Source organism: Portunus trituberculatus, chromosome 45 (genome assembly GCF_017591435.1).
Source record: "Portunus trituberculatus isolate SZX2019 chromosome 45, ASM1759143v1, whole genome shotgun sequence".
Taxonomy (NCBI): Eukaryota; Metazoa; Arthropoda; class Malacostraca; order Decapoda; family Portunidae; genus Portunus; species Portunus trituberculatus.
In genome coordinates, this window is record NC_059299.1 from 2,817,063 (window position 1) to 2,834,826 (window position 17,764).

General features: G+C 41.5%; 2 protein-coding genes across 2 annotated transcripts; both read left to right on the forward strand.

The window, feature by feature from the left end:
- The first annotated feature begins 2,314 nt into the window (after positions 1–2,314).
- On the forward strand, positions 2,315–8,311 carry LOC123519232 (flavin-containing monooxygenase FMO GS-OX-like 2). The gene is made up of 8 exons (XM_045280355.1): positions 2,315–2,390; positions 2,845–3,067; positions 3,475–3,668; positions 4,587–4,758; positions 4,885–5,062; positions 5,274–5,424; positions 5,643–5,806; positions 7,360–8,311. Exons 1-8 carry the CDS (start codon positions 2,315–2,317, stop codon positions 7,801–7,803), a joined length of 1,602 nt encoding a protein of 533 aa, XP_045136290.1. The 3' UTR covers positions 7,804–8,311.
- A 695-nt stretch (positions 8,312–9,006) lies between these two features.
- LOC123519587 (scm-like with four MBT domains protein 2) lies at positions 9,007–17,677 on the forward strand. Its single transcript, XM_045281008.1, has 12 exons — positions 9,007–9,143; positions 10,404–10,814; positions 11,213–11,286; positions 11,433–11,554; positions 11,735–12,008; positions 12,252–12,430; positions 12,775–13,492; positions 13,683–13,812; positions 13,961–14,135; positions 14,386–14,545; positions 14,723–14,903; positions 15,083–17,677. Exons 2-12 carry the CDS (start codon positions 10,421–10,423, stop codon positions 15,700–15,702), a joined length of 3,027 nt encoding a protein of 1,008 aa, XP_045136943.1. The 5' UTR covers positions 9,007–9,143; positions 10,404–10,420; the 3' UTR covers positions 15,703–17,677.
- Positions 17,678–17,764: the final 87 nt, after the last annotated feature.

The window sequence follows — 17,764 nt, forward strand, 5'->3', positions numbered from 1 at the left end:
CCATTAGTGTGTTATCTTTTTTCAACAGTATTTTCATTTGCCACTACATACTCTTTGCATCCCTGTTGGCGTGAGTGTGTGATGAGTGTGCCTCGTTGATGCCACGTGTGTGTGTGTCCCTTTTTTTTTATATATATATATATTTAATAATGGCCATCACCCTGTCTTGGGTATTAGGCCATTTATTTATTTTTTTACATTTTTTTAAATATTTGTTTTAGAATAAAGCATATATTTTTTAATGGCTTCATTTATTTATTTATTTTTTTTTTATTTATTTTTTTTTTTTAATTCTTAACATTAAGTGACTTCACATATTCTCATGCACGCTTCATTCACACAGGGATCCTATACCTATCTCAAAACTATTGTCCTTTGTCAGGGCATGGGGGAGGGAGGGACAAATCACAATCACACAGGGTGGCTACGTAGTATCACTACGTATTGCATATATACATGAAGGGAAAACATTCACATTAGATCACGCAAAATTGGAAACATACACACTTTCATACTTTTATTTACATAAATATATAGAATAAATAACATAATATATACACATAAATCACAACTCTCTGATTAAATTGGCCTCAGTCAGGTAAATCATCAGTCTATCGACCACATCCGGGTGTTCATCACCCAGGAGGGTGGTTTGCGTTAGCGGGAGGCCGCGACCCCGGCAATACGCCGCCAAGGGCCGCCTCTCCTCACGATAACGCACACAGTGAAGCAGGATGTGCTCGACAGAGAGAGTGACATTACAGCTGGAACACTGTGGTGGGAAGGCGTTGGCTATGTAGGGGAGCATGTGGGTGGGGAGGGTGCAGCCCATCCTGAGGCGTGCGAGGACCACCTCCTCCCGCCTTGTGGGGCGATTGGAGGAGGCCCACTCGCCCAGGATAGGTTTGGTGGTGTGGAGGTGGAGGTTGTCCCAGTGACTCTGCCACAGGAGTTTTGCTGATGATTTAACAACTGAGAGACATGACTGCAGATCCCGACGGAGGTTCCACGCTCCCTCGAGCTCAGCAGCAGACCGAGCTAGCATGTCAGACTGTTCATTCCCGCGTATATTGGAATGTCCAGGCACCCAAACCAGTGAGAAGGATTTATGACATGAATTCAGCTTATTAATGATGTTGCCCTGGATTTCATTTGTATCCGTGCGGCCGGACTCTATTGCCTGAAGGGCTGACATAGAGTCCGAAAAATGACAATTGAATTATGAATTGAATTTAAAGCATAATCTATGGCTTTGTCAATAGCAAAAATTTCAGCAGAAAAAACCGATGTATGGGTAGGCAGCCGGAACCTGAGGGCACATTCACACGACCATACACTTGCACCCACACATTCACCTGTCTTGGAGCCGTCTGTGTAGAGATGTAGGGATGGAGGGAGGCCAGCGACGAGGGCTCGGAAGTGGTGTTGGAGCTCCACCTCGGTAACCACAGCCTTCTTCCCCTGAAGCCAGTTGATGTTGAAGGTGGTGGTGGGAAGTTTCCATGGGGGAAGGGTGGGCAGCACGAGCTGGTCCGCATCGTCCAGTCTCACGCCCCTTGGTGTGTCCTGTCTCGGTGAGGGGTGGGTGGGTGGACAAGCCAGTTACCAGCCAGACTTGCTCCTTCGTAGCTTTAGTGGCATTACTTGGTGTCTAATAGCGAGTATTTCCTTTCTCTCACCCCTTAGATCGGCCGGGCTTGCGCGGGACGGACGAGATCGCCAAACTCAATGAAGCCGTCGGCCGATCACTCCTTATGGAGCTGGACAAGACCCACAGGTATCCAGTCAAGGGGGACGTGACTGTGTACGCCTTCCTGATCGCCAAGATGCCGGCACTCAGGTGAGCCCAATGCTGTTGCTGCTGCTACTCAGAGATAGAGGGATTGATGTTTCTATGGTCACAATATTGAAACGATACGTGCGATACATGGTTTGTTGGAAGGATACGTGAGTCTGTAAACCTCGACAATTAGTTTTGCCTGTTTACTGTGTTGCCTTTTTTTTCTTTTTAATGCCAATGAAGTCTGGAAGTAAAAGATTAGAGAAAGCAACTGTAGATTATTGGAAGTAATCGTGGTGACATTAACATTAAGAACACAAAGCAACATTCAGCTGAACCAAACACTACTCTGTTATCTTGGACCTCACATCCACACAGCTTAGGTCAGCTTGATCTAGTGCGCAAAGCTTCCAAGTGACTCCCTAACTCGAGAGTCTAACAAGTGTTCTGTGTAGAGGAGAGGGTGCCGGAAGCCTCCACTGTAATCTTAAGCAGCCCGCAGCAGCCCCACTGTAGATTATAATGTTGATCATGATGCCTTATAATCGAGAGGTCAGCACGCGGCTGCTTACGGACTCTGGCTGCGCTAATGAGTCTCCAGGAGAGGATGGTTAATAAATAGTTCAAGGTTGAAGAATATACACAGTTTATTTTTTAAGGAATCATGTAATCGCCCTTGAGGATGGTCCTTATCTTTGTAAATTGAAGATATTGTATACTTAAAAAAAGAATATTTAATTATATTATTACGTAAACTGTTACACACTAAAAATCTTTATTGCCTTTTACATAAAAACAAAAAAATTGTTATCACTCATTCTTGTCATTGTCAGAATGGTAAACAAAATTTGCCACTAATATCATGTCATCAGCTCCATCATTATTTCACTTAAGTCTTTTTTTTATATATATAAGTTTAGGTAGCTTTTAATTTTGTATAGTTTAATTTATTTTTGTTCAGCTTCTCCCAGCAAACACATATTGAAATCATATATTGTGCCAGTTAATACTAATCTGCATCTGGTGTGGTCCATCGGCCGCGCTTCTTGAGTCCTGGTGAGGAGCTGGCAACAAAGAGGACTGGAATAGAGGTACAAAGAGAGTCCCGCGGCAGAGAGGGGAGCGTCTCGCCGGGTCCTTAGCGTGCTTGGGGGGGCCAGGAGACCCACGCCGAGCCCAAGGCGACAACATTGCGGAAACTGTGTTATGCTCAAGTGGCGGAGGAGAGCCGGTGTTAGCGTCCCGAGCGTCCACCCCCGACAAGGCCTCAGACTCTTGGAAAACGCTGTGTTGCGTCCTTTGCCCATTCCAGCCGTGCTAGAGTACAAATAGGTTAGAGCGAGGCCATCCTGCCCTGTCTTGTCTCCCGGACTCGCTGGCCGTGACCGCGTCCTCCCCCAAGTCTTGGTCTGAGGTTCTTAAAGCCGTCTTGATCAGTCTCTGTGACCAGCGTGTGTTCAGGCCTGAGAGCCGCCCTTCCGTTGGCCCTTTGATTTTACATTTCCTCCCGTTGAAACCTCATTCTTTTATTCTTCTCGAGCTGACGTGGCTGGCTTGAGACCCGCTTGACTACAGACACACCCGGTGTACAGAAAGACAGCCTCTGGTGTAGTTAAGAAGGGCGGCAGACGCCGGAGGACCTCTCGTGCGTAGAGAACATAGAGTCTAGTGTGCTTTCGGAGAGTTGGGGCCAGCTGGGTCCTGCCGCCACTAGGTCACAGGCTGCTGTACAAACTCCGGCCACCGCCACCCTGCTTACTGCTGCTGCCACCTACTGACTATTTATTGGGTGACGACCATCTCCAGTCTCTGCTGTGCTTCACCAGGTGTCCCACACGGCCAGCAGCAGCGCGAGCAGTCTGTGTGTTCCGTGCAGACTCTCCTATTGGTTATTGTGGATGAAAAAAATAAGAAAGAAAAAATACAAAAAAAAAATAAATAAATACTTCTTCGGTCCTTCCTCTATGGGGTGCGGGAAATAACCAGCTATGGGGCGTCTTGTACTCACCACACATAAACACAGGGGTTACAGTAAACTGGTATTTTGGCTAACCTGGAGTTTTATTAAGCCTCTTGTGTTTCGTTAGCTTTTATAGGTTCAAGAGTTTTAGTATCATCATGTTACATCAATAATAAACTATATATATATAATACTGGAGACTTTCACTTGCTGGCCTGTCATGTACTGCTGCTGTGTACAAGTCACCACTCACCACACCAGAGTTCACAGGAAGCACACACTGCCCACTAGTCACAGAAAGCACCACGCACTGCCTCACTGCCTGCCACAAGAACCACCACAAATACAATGCAAATCTACAAACTCGAGAAACCAAGAATGAATTTTGTTAGGAAGGTGTTTTTTTCTTGTTCCTATCATTATTGTCATCATAAGCACTAGTAGTAGTAGTAGTAGTAGTAGTAGTAGTAGTCCCATCTCTACCCTGGAACTTTAAGTAGATGGTTAGTTCTTAGAGTCAGTGTGTATGTAATAGATCACGGTAAGTGCACCTTAGACCATATAGTTCGGAATTGAGTGAACCACTGAAAATGAGGATTATATTGATATGAATGCACACTTCCTTATTTTGTATTCTTGCTCTTTCTGAGCTCAATTTGTCACTATTATAAGTATTTTTTGGATTGACAATAACTTAAGAGATTTATTTAATGAGTATTGAAGATTCATAATTGCTTCACTGGGAAATACTCTCAGAATTGCCACAAAAATGGGCCTTTATTTGATATGAAAAGTTGATAAGCCTTCTACAAATCCAAGACTGTATTGGATAGATTGGAATTTGAGTATGTCTAACATATTCCCCTACATTGTTGTGTGTTCAGTTTCGTCACCATGTGGAGAAAGTAAAGCCAGTTGATCGGGATGATGGAAGCAATGGCTGGGCTGTTACTGTGCAAGACCTTGAGACCAACACCACCACCACCTCTTTCTGTGATAGCATCCTTGTGTGCAATGGGTAAGGATTACATGAAAATTTCTAGACTCTTACCAGAAATGTCTGGTGTCATATTTTTTATATATGTAGATAATAGATTAGCTATTTGTGTTTTATTCTCTTTATGCCTCTGGTCTTCATTGACAGCCACTACTCTGTGCCAATGATGCCGCCAATCAAAGACATCGACAAGTTCCGAGGCCAGCAGATGCACAGTCATGACTATCGAGAGCCGGAGCCTTTCAGAGGGTTGAGGGTGGCAGTGCTTGGTGCCTCAGCATCGGGTCTTGATATTTCCCTTGAGGTGGCAAGTGTGGCAAAAGAGGTATGTGTAGCTAGCTGAATGATTGGATGGATGGCTTATTTTAAGTTGACAAGCTATTTATTTTTTATGAGTTTACCTTACATTAACTGTGCCAATCAGCGAGTCCCTCTAGATCTAAAAAGGACAACCATAACACAGAAGCCCTCAGCCAGGCGATTCCTTTGTAAGGAGATAAGATGTTGTCTTGACACAGTTCAATTTATGTTTTCAGGTCTTACTTTCCCACAACCATCCAGTTCAAATTCCATCAGAGCTTCCACCTAATATTCGTCAGGTGCGTGGCATTGTGGCAGCCTATGAAGATGGCTTTGTTTTTGGTGACGGGTCTCAGGCGGATGCTGATGTATTGCTATGCTGCACAGGTAAATATGGATGCCCTATGATTTTGTTTAATTCCAATAGATTATATGAACTGTAAAGTATAAACTTTTTATATTGTAATCAAGTTTGAGTTTCTTTGGAGTTGTATATCAGACTTTCTTTGCTTTAAATTGTATTGCAATGCTGATTCCAAAATTGTGAATCAATGAACAACAATCAGGTTGAGTTAGATGCCAAAATAATCTTCATTTCCTCTCAGGTTACGAGTTCACATTCCCATTTCTTTCGGAGGAGTGTGGAGTGACTGTGGAGAACAATATTGTGAAGCCGCTGTACAAACACTTGATTCACACGGCATTTCCCACCATGGCTTTTGTTGGGATTCCATTTCAGATTGTTCCCTTCCCTCTATTCGATGTTCAGGTATGTTGATTTGAATCATTAAACTGGGTTGTGTTGCTTGGGTAGTTACAAAGGGTAGTACTAGTGATGGTGATGGTGGTGGTGGTGGTGATAGTTGTGATGTAAGTAATGCTGATTGTTTGTTAAATTTGAATGTGTAAAGTTAATTCAATGATATTGATGTATGTTTATATGAGAAAAGAAAAAAAAAAGCAAGGCCTTAAATAAGTGTAATATTATGCAGTAGTTATTGTAAAGAAAGCTATAGAAGGGAATGAATGAAGTGCTGAGAGAAATGAGGCCTGGAATAGAATGCTAATCCAGTGTAGTTGGCATGAATGAAATCTTCAAAAGTTCAGTGATTTGTATGACAGAGGTGTATAAAGTGTGTAAATAGCATAAATACATCTTTTAAAGGTGTTGCATGTCACATTCTTGTCTTTCTGTACAGTTTGTACATATTCTTGGCTGTCCATTGTCTAACAAGCTTTCATATGCATTATGTAATCAGTATATAGTTAGTAGATTTAAAATATAGATACATTCTTTTAAAGTTATGAATTTTGCAAAAAGAAAAAAAACCATTAAGTGTATGTTGCCTCATGGCATCAAAATTCTCTTTTCTTCCTCTCCTTAGGTGCAGTTTTTCCTCAATTCACTAAAGCAAGATATTACTTTGCCCGACAAGACGGCAATGGACCAAGATACTCAGGCAGCTTTTGCCGAGCACATAGATAAGGGCAAGGCCGTTAGGCACTTCCATAAATTTGGAAAACAGCAGTGGGGTTATGCCAAGGATCTAAGTTCTTTGGGTAACATAATATCATTGCCTGAGGTCCTTACAGAATTGTATGCCTATGTCTCATCATTACGTCAAGCACAACTGATGTATTACAAATGTGCACAGTTCAGGATAAAGGACTCAAACACATTTTTGCATATTGACTGATAAGTGATAATATTAGGCCTTATAATGATAAAACTAACCCTTCAAGTATTGATTGTATGTAGCAGCTCACATTAAATATCTGAGGGATCATCTAAATGAGGAATGTATGTTGAGGTCAGCCTGTATCTTATGGTGGTTTTCTCTACAATCAAAAAAATTTCCTAATGATAATGTTCAAATTACTTTTATGTGCAGTGGCTTTCTTTTTTGTTTATGCTTCCTTCTAATTTTTCAACTGTTCTATGGAGGGAAATGCTTCACTGGGCTAAGGTCTTGTCCTGTGCAGCAGTGTGGGAGAAAAACTGCCTGTCAGATGGTATTTCTTCTTGATTTCTTTGTTTCTAGTGATGTGATTTTAAATATATTTTATGAGTGTTTGCATTCATGAAGTATACTTTTTTTATTTTACTATCAAAATTTGCAATGCCTATGTTCTCTAACAAATTGCTGTATTGATATGAGAATATGTACATATGTTTGTCTTGTTTGGGCCATCTTTCTTTGATAGAGTTTGTGAGATTGAGGTGTTGTGCTGTGTATGAGTACAACCATGTATTAAACACACAAACAATTATATTCTTATATAAACTGGCATTTCTCTTGCTGAACAAAATCCTTGGCACAGGTGAAGTTCTTCCTGGCAGTGCTGACAGGGGATGTTACCCCACTGACACATGAGGAAATGGACGCTGATACAGTACATGCACTGCAGCGCCTGAGGTGTAGTGGTGGCCAGGATCGGCACTATCACCGAATGGGTGTGGAAGGTTCAGTCCGCTACATGGAGGAATTATCAACCTCAGCTCATCTCTCCCCTGTGCCATCATACATGCTCTGGTTCTACAAGTTAGTCTTTATGAGGATGTTGTTCTCATTGTTGACTATAAAGCAACATCGGTACGTGGTGGAGGCCGGTGGACGAGTGAGGGAGTGGCACAATGGACGAGAGGTCAACACAGTGTGGAATCTGAGGAGGCTCGTTGTGGTGCAGTTGATGCGCCTCATGTGGCGAGACTTTGGGGTGTTTTCTTTTGCTACCAAGACACTAAGGAAGTACCTTGGATTATGATGCATGAGCCATCATTAGTGATTGATGAAAAAGATGGAAATATTAATCATACTTTACAAATAAACACTGGATAAATAGCTTTGATATACTGTACAGTTAAATAAATGTCATCATTTGTCAATATGTTTGAGAAATGGTATAATTGAAAAATGGTCAAAATGGCATGCATTGTATAGCACCAATAAAGATGCGAAATGTCTGGAGGATCTTACAAGTATAATGTATTGTGTAGACATCAAGGTGACATTCTTTAAACAAATTATGCTAAGTGACAGATCTAGCAAATCATGGATATTGTATATTTTGTCCTAATAGATTCTTCCTCTCTCTCCCCTCCCTCCCATCATTTGCTGTCTGGACTACTTGGACCTTGGTGTTAAAGATAAGCCAGACAATCATGTTGTCATCCTGAGGGAATTCTGTACCATATCAGGATTAATTAGCAACTGTGATAAAGAAACCGTTGTAAAGAAAAGCAAGAAAATAATTAATAAATAGAATGAACAACTTCCATTTTATAACTTATTTTAAACCTCTTACTGCTGAGCTAGGTACTTTCATTGTGTCAAATTCCTAAATAAATATAACAATGCGTGTGTGAAAATATCTATGGTAAAAAGTCAAATCTCGAGAGAGAGTAGCATGAGCCTTGGCAAGAATAGTGCGGGAAAGTCGCGAAACGAGGCTGCATCAAGCCATCAAGGTCATGGTATGTGGGTCGTGAGAAGTACTATTTATAACGTCTTCCAAACTTTCACCTTTCTTTCACTTCCTGTTTCCATTTTTTTTTTTTTTTTTCCAAACTGATAGTTTTAGGTTAGTTTGGTTGAGTTTTCTCGGTATTGCAGATTTCGTGGTAAGATGACAGTTTTATTGTTTGGGCATTTTTTTTTTCTTATGCAGAAGGGATAACTGGTCAAAAGTAAGAAAAAGAAAAAAAAAATGGCCCACAGGTTTGCCAGTTCCCTTAAAGTCACGTGAGTTATCCAAAATTCAGGAACAAATGTCTTGAAATGATGATGATAATAATAATTGTAGTTATAATAATAACAATTATTATTATATTATTATTATTATTATTATTATTATTATTATTATTATTATGCAACATCTTGTTAATTACATGCACTATTTTTTCTAGATGAAGTTGTACACTGATATGAAGCTATGGCTAAAAATTGCCAGGTTAGAATGATGGGAATGAAGATGATGATGTGGTGGTGGTGGTGGAGTGTGTTGTGGTGGCAAATTTTAGCAAAGTTGTGTTGCGCCGCGTCTGTGTGTGTCCCGCCGCTGGCTCAACACAGCACTCAACACTTCTCTCAGTCCCCGCTTGGCCAGTAAGTCGTTTTTTGGAAGTTTTTCGTGTATTTTTAGGCATTTGTTATACTTTTATGTGTCAGTAACATGATCAAACTGGACTTGACAAAATAATACAGGGATCAATCAAATTTTGAAGTGATCCAATGCCTAAGAATTTGATTAGTGTTTACCTTTCAGTTTTTCGGTAATTTATTACTGGTCAGTAGTGAAAGGTTAGATGTGGACTGGAATGATAGCCGTAGCACACTCTCTTTGAGACAGTATTTATTCCTGGATTAAGGTGTTTCTTTGTTACTCTTTCAATGTGTGGTGTATGGTACTGTAATGCCCCCGTGAGTGAACTGTTTTGTGGATTAGCAGGGTACATACGTGGGCAGACCGTCTGGTAGTGTTCACTTATTGTCTTAAATGTTGGAATGCTGTGGAAATCTGCCACTGAACCATTACTTTGACATTCTTCATCTGCTCCATGGCTGGAAGACATTGTCATTCAGGAATAGTGAAGGATTTAACAGCTGTGTATTTTGCTCAATTTTTTTTTTTTTTTATTCCTTTATTTTGTTTTAATATCCGACTAGATTTCGCCATTCTGTGTCTTTTTCACTGTATATAGCTTTAGATTAATCATGTCAGTCTGTTCAGTGTCAGATTGCAAATCACTAATGAAGGGAAGCAAAAATTTTAGGAACAGTTATCCCAGTTACCAGTTATTGATTGTATGTACTATTGCATACTTAGGTTGACTTGTTTTCTAACAAATGTATGTACTTATGTACATCACCATTTACAATATTATAGAGGAGAAAATCATGATTATCCTCACATCATACTTAGCCACTGGCCAATCACAAGGCTCACAGCAAATTACTGGCCAGGAAAAACACTAAGACATCACTAGAAGCTCTGAAGCAAAGAGAAAATGACATTCTTTTGACACTTAAATTGGAAACTTGCTTAATGTTTTAATTGTCAAGCTGACATTTTATTTTACTGCTTGCTACCATTTACTATACTTGTTTACTGGCACTTATGTAGTAGTTACCCAAGTGTTTCATGAGTACATAGCAGAGACATAGCTGAGTCGCTGTTGACCGGGTCCATTCCCTGAGGTTGGGCAAATTGGACTGACTTGACCTCATTGCCCATATGGCTGCCGGCCAGCCCTTTCTGGGTATCAAAACATGGCATTATGGGAGGTAGGGGTCATGAGCAGTGTCCAAACTGGTACTAATGCATCAGTTGTTGCTGAAGTTAAAATATGATTTGTCCTTTCATAGGATACAAACAGAAGAATATGGCTGCCACTGAAGAGGATGTGATATCATCCTCTACTGTGGAAGTTGAGGAGTGCCTACTGCCCTCCCCAGGAGCTGTGGCCAGTGTGTCTCCACCCACCATACCTGAAACCCCACAGATGGAGGAGCTGGCTTGTCAGCTGGAGGAAACCAGTCAGCCAGAGCCAGCTAGTCAGTCTGAACCAGCCATTCAGACTGAGCCAACCAGTCCAACTGTGGCAACTGAGCCAGCCAATCAGTCTGAGCCATCCAATCAGACTGAGCCAGCCAGTCAGACTGAACCAGCCAGTCAGAGCGAGCCTTCTAGTCAGCCAGAGCCATCCAGTCAGCCAGAGTCATCCAGTCAGCCAGAATCAGCCAGTCAGCCAGATCCAGCCAGTCAGCCTGAACCAGGTAGGACACAAGCCATGTTGTCAGAAAGATACCAGTCAGCCATCATACACAGTGCTGCTGCAGAAATTTAAGTATTGTATTATTGCTGGAAAGATATGTGAGTGACTCCTCAGTGTGTGTGTGTGTGTGTGTTTGTTTGTTTTTGTTTTTGTTTGCTTGTTTGTATGTGTGTGTACTTGTTTGTGTGTGGGCATGCATTACTGTGACCATAATATTAATCCTTTTCTAAGTAGCATCACTAGAACAGTATCAGTCTATAAGGATTTCATGGTAGAGGAATCAAGAAGCTGTGTGCCATGTAGCTAAGTGTTGTAAGTTTACATGGCCATCATGTTTATAAAGATGATAATGATTTGTCAAATGTTCTCTCTAAATTTGATGAAATACAACTATTGCAGAGGAAGAATTTTCTTGGGAGGAATACCTAGAAGAGACCAACACTGAAGCTGTTCCTCCGTCTACTTTTCAGCACGTAGGTTTCTAAGGTGTCCAGTCTGGGTATTGGAATGGAACCATGGGGGCCTATTTTTTATTGTATAATCATGTGTATTATGATAAACCTATTGTACTTGGGATTAATGATATATTTTGCTGATTGGACATTGTGTTTTGGTTCAGGTTGAAAGGAGCCTTGAGTCTGGGATCTTTGTGGACCAGCTGGTGGAAGTAGAGAATGCCAGCCATGCATCCCCCGGCTACTGGCTGGCTCGTGTTGTCACCACCTGTGGACCACTGCTCAGGTATTCTCTAATGAAAGTTGCTGTATCATCTTTCAATCATTTTTCTCCCTCCAAGTTATAGATACACTTTCATTTTCCAATGGACTTTGGGTAGTTTCACTGACATTCTAGGTAACATTTGTGGAAGTATTTGTACCTTCTCAAATACTTTATTCCACAGTTTTACAATTACCCCAACAGACTGCGCTACATCACACAAAGCAGCATCAATGTAGAGTGCTGGCGTGAGATTGCACAGGGAGGACTACACCCGGTGGGATGGTGCAGCAGCCACTCCATCCCCCTGACAGTGCCCCCAGACCTCAGTGCTCAGCTGGAGGAAGAGGATGCCAAACAGGAGGCCATAGAGGCAGTGGAAGAAGCCCAGAAAGTTGGAGTGTCTGTTCCAGAGGAGGCTCTTGATGTAGATGGTTACACTGCTATTGATCGCATCAAGTGTGGAATGAAGGTAGAGGTAAGTGTCAAGAAACTGCTTTTCCATTAATTTTCTTATCCAGTCACTTCCTTATATTGTTGTTCTCCTTTTTGAGTTTCCAGCATGTTATCTTGAGTCTGCCATTTGTTCCTCAAGGTGTTCTTCCTCTCCTCTCACCTGCAGTGATGGTGATTAATGACTTGTTCTCCAATTCCTTTGCAATTTATAAGTTTGCCTTGAAGTTTACCCTTTTTAATGATATATGTACCTTTTTTATCCAAGGTGCTGTGGGAAGGTGATGCGCTGTGTGGATGGGTTGCCACTGTCACGGAAAATGTGGGTGGACGTCTCCTGCTACGTTATGACACTCCAGACTGTTCAGGGCTAACCTCCTGGCTCTTCTACCAACACGCACGGCTCCGACCCCCAGACTGGCTCCACCTCCAGGACTATCCACACAGGTGATACATTGCACACCAGTAACTAACCCCTCACTACTAATATACTTTTTTTTCTTTCCATGTAAAGTAGATGGATAAGAAAAGAAAACCTACTTCACTCTATGCATGGCAGTTTATTTATATGTGTATTTGCATTAGAGATTTATCATTTATTATATCCTGTGTACATTTAGTTCATTTCAGTTCAAAAAGTGATAGCCTAGTCGTAACATTCTATGCTTTTATTGTAGGTATATTTCACTTGGGTTTATGTGTTTGAAGTAGATTCTCTCTCTCTCTCTCTCTCTCTCTCTCTCTCTCTCTCTCTCTCTCTCTCTCTCTCTCTCTCTCTCTCTCTCCCATAGGTACAACCACCCTGCTTCAAGTTTGCCGTATGAGGATGCTGAGTGGGCTGCCCTTCTAGAGCTCAGTCGGGATGGAGCCAGACACTCCTCTGTGCCTTGCTCTCTCCTCACGCACACCAGCCTCCCTGAGCCTCACAATATTGCTGAGGGAATGTTCCTGGAAGCTGTCCATCCTTTCAAGCCATTCTCAATTCATGCCTGCAAGGTAGTGGAAATCATCAACCCCCGGTATTTCAAAGTCTCCTTAGAGTCAGAGACAGAAGAGGTTGTATGGACCACTCATATAGGTGACCCTCTGTTACTGCCTTGTGGATACTGCAAGGAGTTTGGTCTTAACTTGGAACTTCCAAGAGACTGGCCAGGGGAAAGCAGCTTTGATTGGAATGTCTATCTAGGAGAATCACCTGCAATGCTACTGACAACTCAAGAAATGTTTCCAAAACGTGACTCTGCAGAGGACTCAGGTTTCTGTTCTGGCAATAGAATGGAGGTAGTAAATCCATCAGAACCAAGCCAGATATGTGTTGCCACGGTGAAACAGACGGCTGGACATTTGGTGGTGGTGCAGCTTGACTCTGAGAGGGAGCCTACATTGGTGATCCACGCAGCAGACAGCCAGGATCTCTTCCCGACTGGCTGGTGTCAAGCCAACAACTACCCTCTCCAGCTCCCAGCAGAGTACACTCCACGCCCTGTTCAGCTCCAGCCCTCACAGTCGGTATGTAGCTTTGTCTTGTCTTCTCTCCTCTATTCTTTCCTAATGATTATGGTTACCACTGCATTTTCCTTGTGTTTGATTTGATGTGGTTATAGTGACACCTTTCCTCAATCAGGTCTTCCATTTCATAGGGACTGTTACTTCTTAGATTATAGAATACTAAGAGCTTTCCTCCTTTCAACAATGACAGGAGCAAAGCCAAGGCAGTGATAGTAATGACACTGCTGCAGGAGGAGGGGCAGCCAAGTCCCTGTGGTGTCAACGCCTCTATGTGAACCACTGGTGCTACACAGGACCTTACCTCAGCAAGTCTAAAGTTGGTCGGTATCCAGTGTTGCAAAATTTGTTTTCATTTTTTTTTTTTTTTACATTTAATAATTGTATGGAACTGCTGGTCATAAATTACAGTTGCATAAACATTGACAGAAACACAGAGAAGTTTCATCTGGCTGGTTATTGTTATTTCAGCTAAGCAGTCTCAAAGTGTGGGTCCCGGATCTGTGGAGCTAGTGCTGCGTGAGGTGCTCTCCATGACTATCAATGCAGCGTATATCCCCACTCGAGTCCTGAGGGAACTTGAGCGCAATGGACCAGACCCAGCCACTGTGTGTCCCACCTGGCGCTCCACTCCTTTCAAGGCCAAGTAAGCACAAGGGATAAAGCTGGAAAATGTGATCTCATTCAAATCTCCAAATGTCTATTTGCAGAAACTAATGAACACCAGACATTCCATGGCCCGGCACTGTGTTATGCATCTTATTTAGCTTTTTGAATTGAATAGTAAGCTGTTCATGGTATTTATGAATCTTGTAGAAGTAGTATTTATTAAGCAAGACTCGTGGTTATATTCTGAACTGTTATTGTGAGTGAGTTGGATGTTTGTGTCTCCTCAGGTTCAAAAGGTATGCCTACACTGCCAACATTCCCATCGCCACAAGAGCAAGTGATGTGAGTGACTTCCTTTACTCGATATGTCAGACTCTGCAGTGCTGCCCAAACCTGTGGTCTTCTGTGCCTTCAGGGGAAAACTGTCCTCTGCTTTGTACTTCTCAGGTGAATAGTATTTCAGGTGCAAAGTTTAGCTATTCCGAAGTGTTGCTATTTAATACAGGTAATAACTATGAATTTATAGTCACCATCTTGGAAATATTTTGCTGGAGAAATTTTGCAGAAAAATAGATCAGTATACAGAGAGAAATTTTTTTATTGATTTTCTTTGCATTTGAATAGATGACTTTACAAGGTGGGCAGTCCTCCGGCATGAGGGGTCGCGGTAAAGTGTCTGTCAACAGGAGTGTCAGAGGCTGCCCAGGTGCTACACGAATCCTTCACCGCCGTAAGCGGGGTGGTCGTAAGCGACTCTTTGTTCCTGTAAGAGCCAATCGCCTCCTACCATCAAAGAATCTCACTCGTAAGTCTTGTGTTATGTAGTGTATTTGTAAAGCTTCCAATATCCATAGCATTAAATGGAATTATGGTATAAGGTGAAGGATGCTGCATAGGGGTGAATAAAGTAAGGAGAAACACACTCAGATTATGAAAATGCTAACAAAAAAAAAATGAATAATACAGAATATGGATGATTTTCAGCTGCATCAGAGGAGGTTCTGGAAGAAGCTGAGGAGGAAGAAGAGGCAGAGATAGAAGAGGTGGAGGAATATGATGTTGGCAGTGGCTCTGATGGCGACACAAGCTCCCGCAGTTCCCGGCCAACCAGTCCTCTCTTAGAGCAAGGACTGGTAGCACGGCGGCAGCGTAAAGTGTTCCCTAGGGTGGACATGCAGGCTAAGGGGATGAAATTTCCCGAGTATAACACTCAGATGAAGGCTCGCCAAAAGAGGAAATTTGAGGGACAGGATGGAGCCTCTGGTTGTAGGGAAGAAGGCGCAGAACGCAGGGAGCCAATGAAGAGAGGTCGAAAAAGTGAATTCCCAGATACCAGCTCAGGATTAGAGCCAGCCACTGTAAGGTCAGACCCTCTGGAGTGGACGGTGCATGACGTGGAGCAATATGTTGCTGGTCAGCCTGCCATCTGCCACCATGCAGTTAAACTCCGTCAACAAGAGGTTGATGGACGTGCCTTCCTCCTCCTGAACCTGCCCACTCTTGTCCAGCACCTTGGTCTCCCTCATAGCTCAGCTGTTGCCCTTGCTCAGCATATCTGCCGGGTTAAGCTGGCTCATTTTCTTTTTTACAAACCAGAACCATGATCTTCAGTGTCTCATGAGGCCACTGCTGTGCCTCTCAGTGGTCCATGAGAGAAAGAAAGGAAAAGTGCAATAAACCCTCCAGCTTGTCAGCTTTCTGTTTGTCAGGTTCAGATTTGTGCCAAGATTCAGATTCTCCTTCTTGTGATATGGCAATCTAACACTCATTTTTGAAGACCTCAAATTTTAACTTAATTTTCTAATGGTAAATTAAAGACATGTTATAGTGCTGTTGAGTGTTGAGTGTCTGTTTGCTAAGAATGCTCAAAATGTAGATACCAACATGAGTGTGACAGGTGTAGCAAAGTGGTCAGTCAAAAGATCACCTGGATATATTTTGTTTGATTTGGTTTTGAATTACTGATTGCTGGCTTAGTATCAAATCAAAGAGAATGGCCACCGGTACTCTGAACAGTGTTTAGTGTGGAGTAGTCAGGCCTGCCCAGGTGGTTGTCTTGACTGTACCTATGTTCCTCTCACAACTTTGAGAATTCTTGGCATTGTGTTTTATTTATTTATTCACATTTATGTGCAATAATTGTTCTTGGAAAGTGAAGATGATTGGTTTTAAGGATTTGTTTTGTAAACTGATGTTCCAGATTTTCTTGTGCATAATAGCAATTCCAACACACCTGGGAAATGCAGAGGAATTGAGGTGGTGGTGTATGTATTCATATAATAAGGTAGTCTCAAAAGATTTTTTTCCATTGTTTCATACAGTAGCATCAAGCACAGTAATTTTGTATATCTATATTGGTATCATAATAAGTTCATTGGTTCTTAATAACAAGAAAAATTTAGGAAGTTTGTGAGGTTTTTATTGAAGGGGCATATCCATGATTCAAGGAATAGCTAGAAGAGGATCTTGCACCATTATTAGGGAGGAGAACAGTATCCATCAGAGTTGCACTAAGCATCTCTGTCGTCTCTGAAAGAATTTCATTGAAAGCCAAAATAGTTACAAAATGCAAGTCTTTACCATTCCAATGGCTTAACAGTTCTGTCTGTCATTACTACTGTGTCTAGTGCTGATGGCTACCATACTGAAGGGTTTATTACTTGTATTGAACCCACTAGTCATGAAGTTCCTCATCTCGTTTCTTTCTTGTGATTCATGTAGATATCCTATTCTCTTTTTGCATTGTTTACTATTGCATGTATGCTTCATTATGTAAATGTTTACCACTTTTTTTTTTCAAGTTTACTTTTATTTTCTGTTTAACCATTTTAACTTTTTTTTTTTTTTTTTTTTTTTTTTTTTTTTTTTTTAGGGCATATTTTAAGAAATTTTTATTGTTAGACAGCTTCAGTTACATTTGTTGTTTCATATTATTCAGTTTTACAATTTTTTTTTTCCTAATAGCCATTTATAAGTGACCTTTTACTTACTTTCTTTAACTGTATTACTATGTGTGTGTGTCACTGTATTTGTTCTTCCCTAGAGTGCTGTATGTTGCAGTCCCTCCCATGCTTGGTCCTGGGAACTTCCTCCACCTGGGAAAATGCTGTTGAGGATTCTCTCTCTCTCTCTCTCTCTCTCTCTCTCTCTCTCTCTCTCTCTCTCTCTCTCTCTCTCTCTCTCTCTCTCTCTCACCTTTGATAATTATTAGACCTTGGTAATTTTATATCATCTATCAAGATCTTATTTTCATCATTCATATCACTATTATCATCCCAAGCTGGTGTAAACATTCATATATGTTTATGAACTCTTGATCTGTTATTCTTTATGATAAGTTAACCATGTGATGTGAAATTATCATTATCATTATCATCATTATCATTATCATTGTTATGTGATCATTACTGCCAATACTGTTATTATAGAAGCATGAATATTGTAGCTTTTTTGTACTTTTTGTATCTTCCTATAACAATACTTGTATGGAGAACTGTTGTTGTTGTTATTGTCAATAGTTCTGAATAAAAAGAAATGCCCCTTTGGTATTGATCTACCATATGGGGAAGGAGTCTTTGATCAGTGCCTTTCATGCCTCACTCCATGGCCATGCAGTCTTGCCTGGGCTGTCGATGACCTTCATAATGATTACCATTACAACGCTTA

Bases quoted from the DNA above. Each gene is read 5' to 3' on its own strand.
- LOC123519232 (XM_045280355.1), top strand. From the start codon at position 2,315: ATGCCTTATAATCGAGAGGTCAGCACGCGGCTGCTTACGGACTCTGGC. The intron at 2,391-2,844 runs GTTAATAAATAG...CCTGGTGAGGAG, and splicing joins TGAGTCTCCAGGAGAGGATG to CTGGCAACAAAGAGGACTGG. The intron at 5,425-5,642 runs GTAAATATGGAT...ATTTCCTCTCAG, and splicing joins TGTATTGCTATGCTGCACAG to GTTACGAGTTCACATTCCCA.
- LOC123519587 (XM_045281008.1), top strand. From the start codon at position 10,421: ATGGCTGCCACTGAAGAGGATGTGATATCATCCTCTACTGTGGAAGTT. The intron at 11,555-11,734 runs GTATTCTCTAAT...TTACCCCAACAG, and splicing joins ACCTGTGGACCACTGCTCAG to ACTGCGCTACATCACACAAA. The intron at 13,813-13,960 runs GTCGGTATCCAG...TTGTTATTTCAG, and splicing joins CCTCAGCAAGTCTAAAGTTG to CTAAGCAGTCTCAAAGTGTG.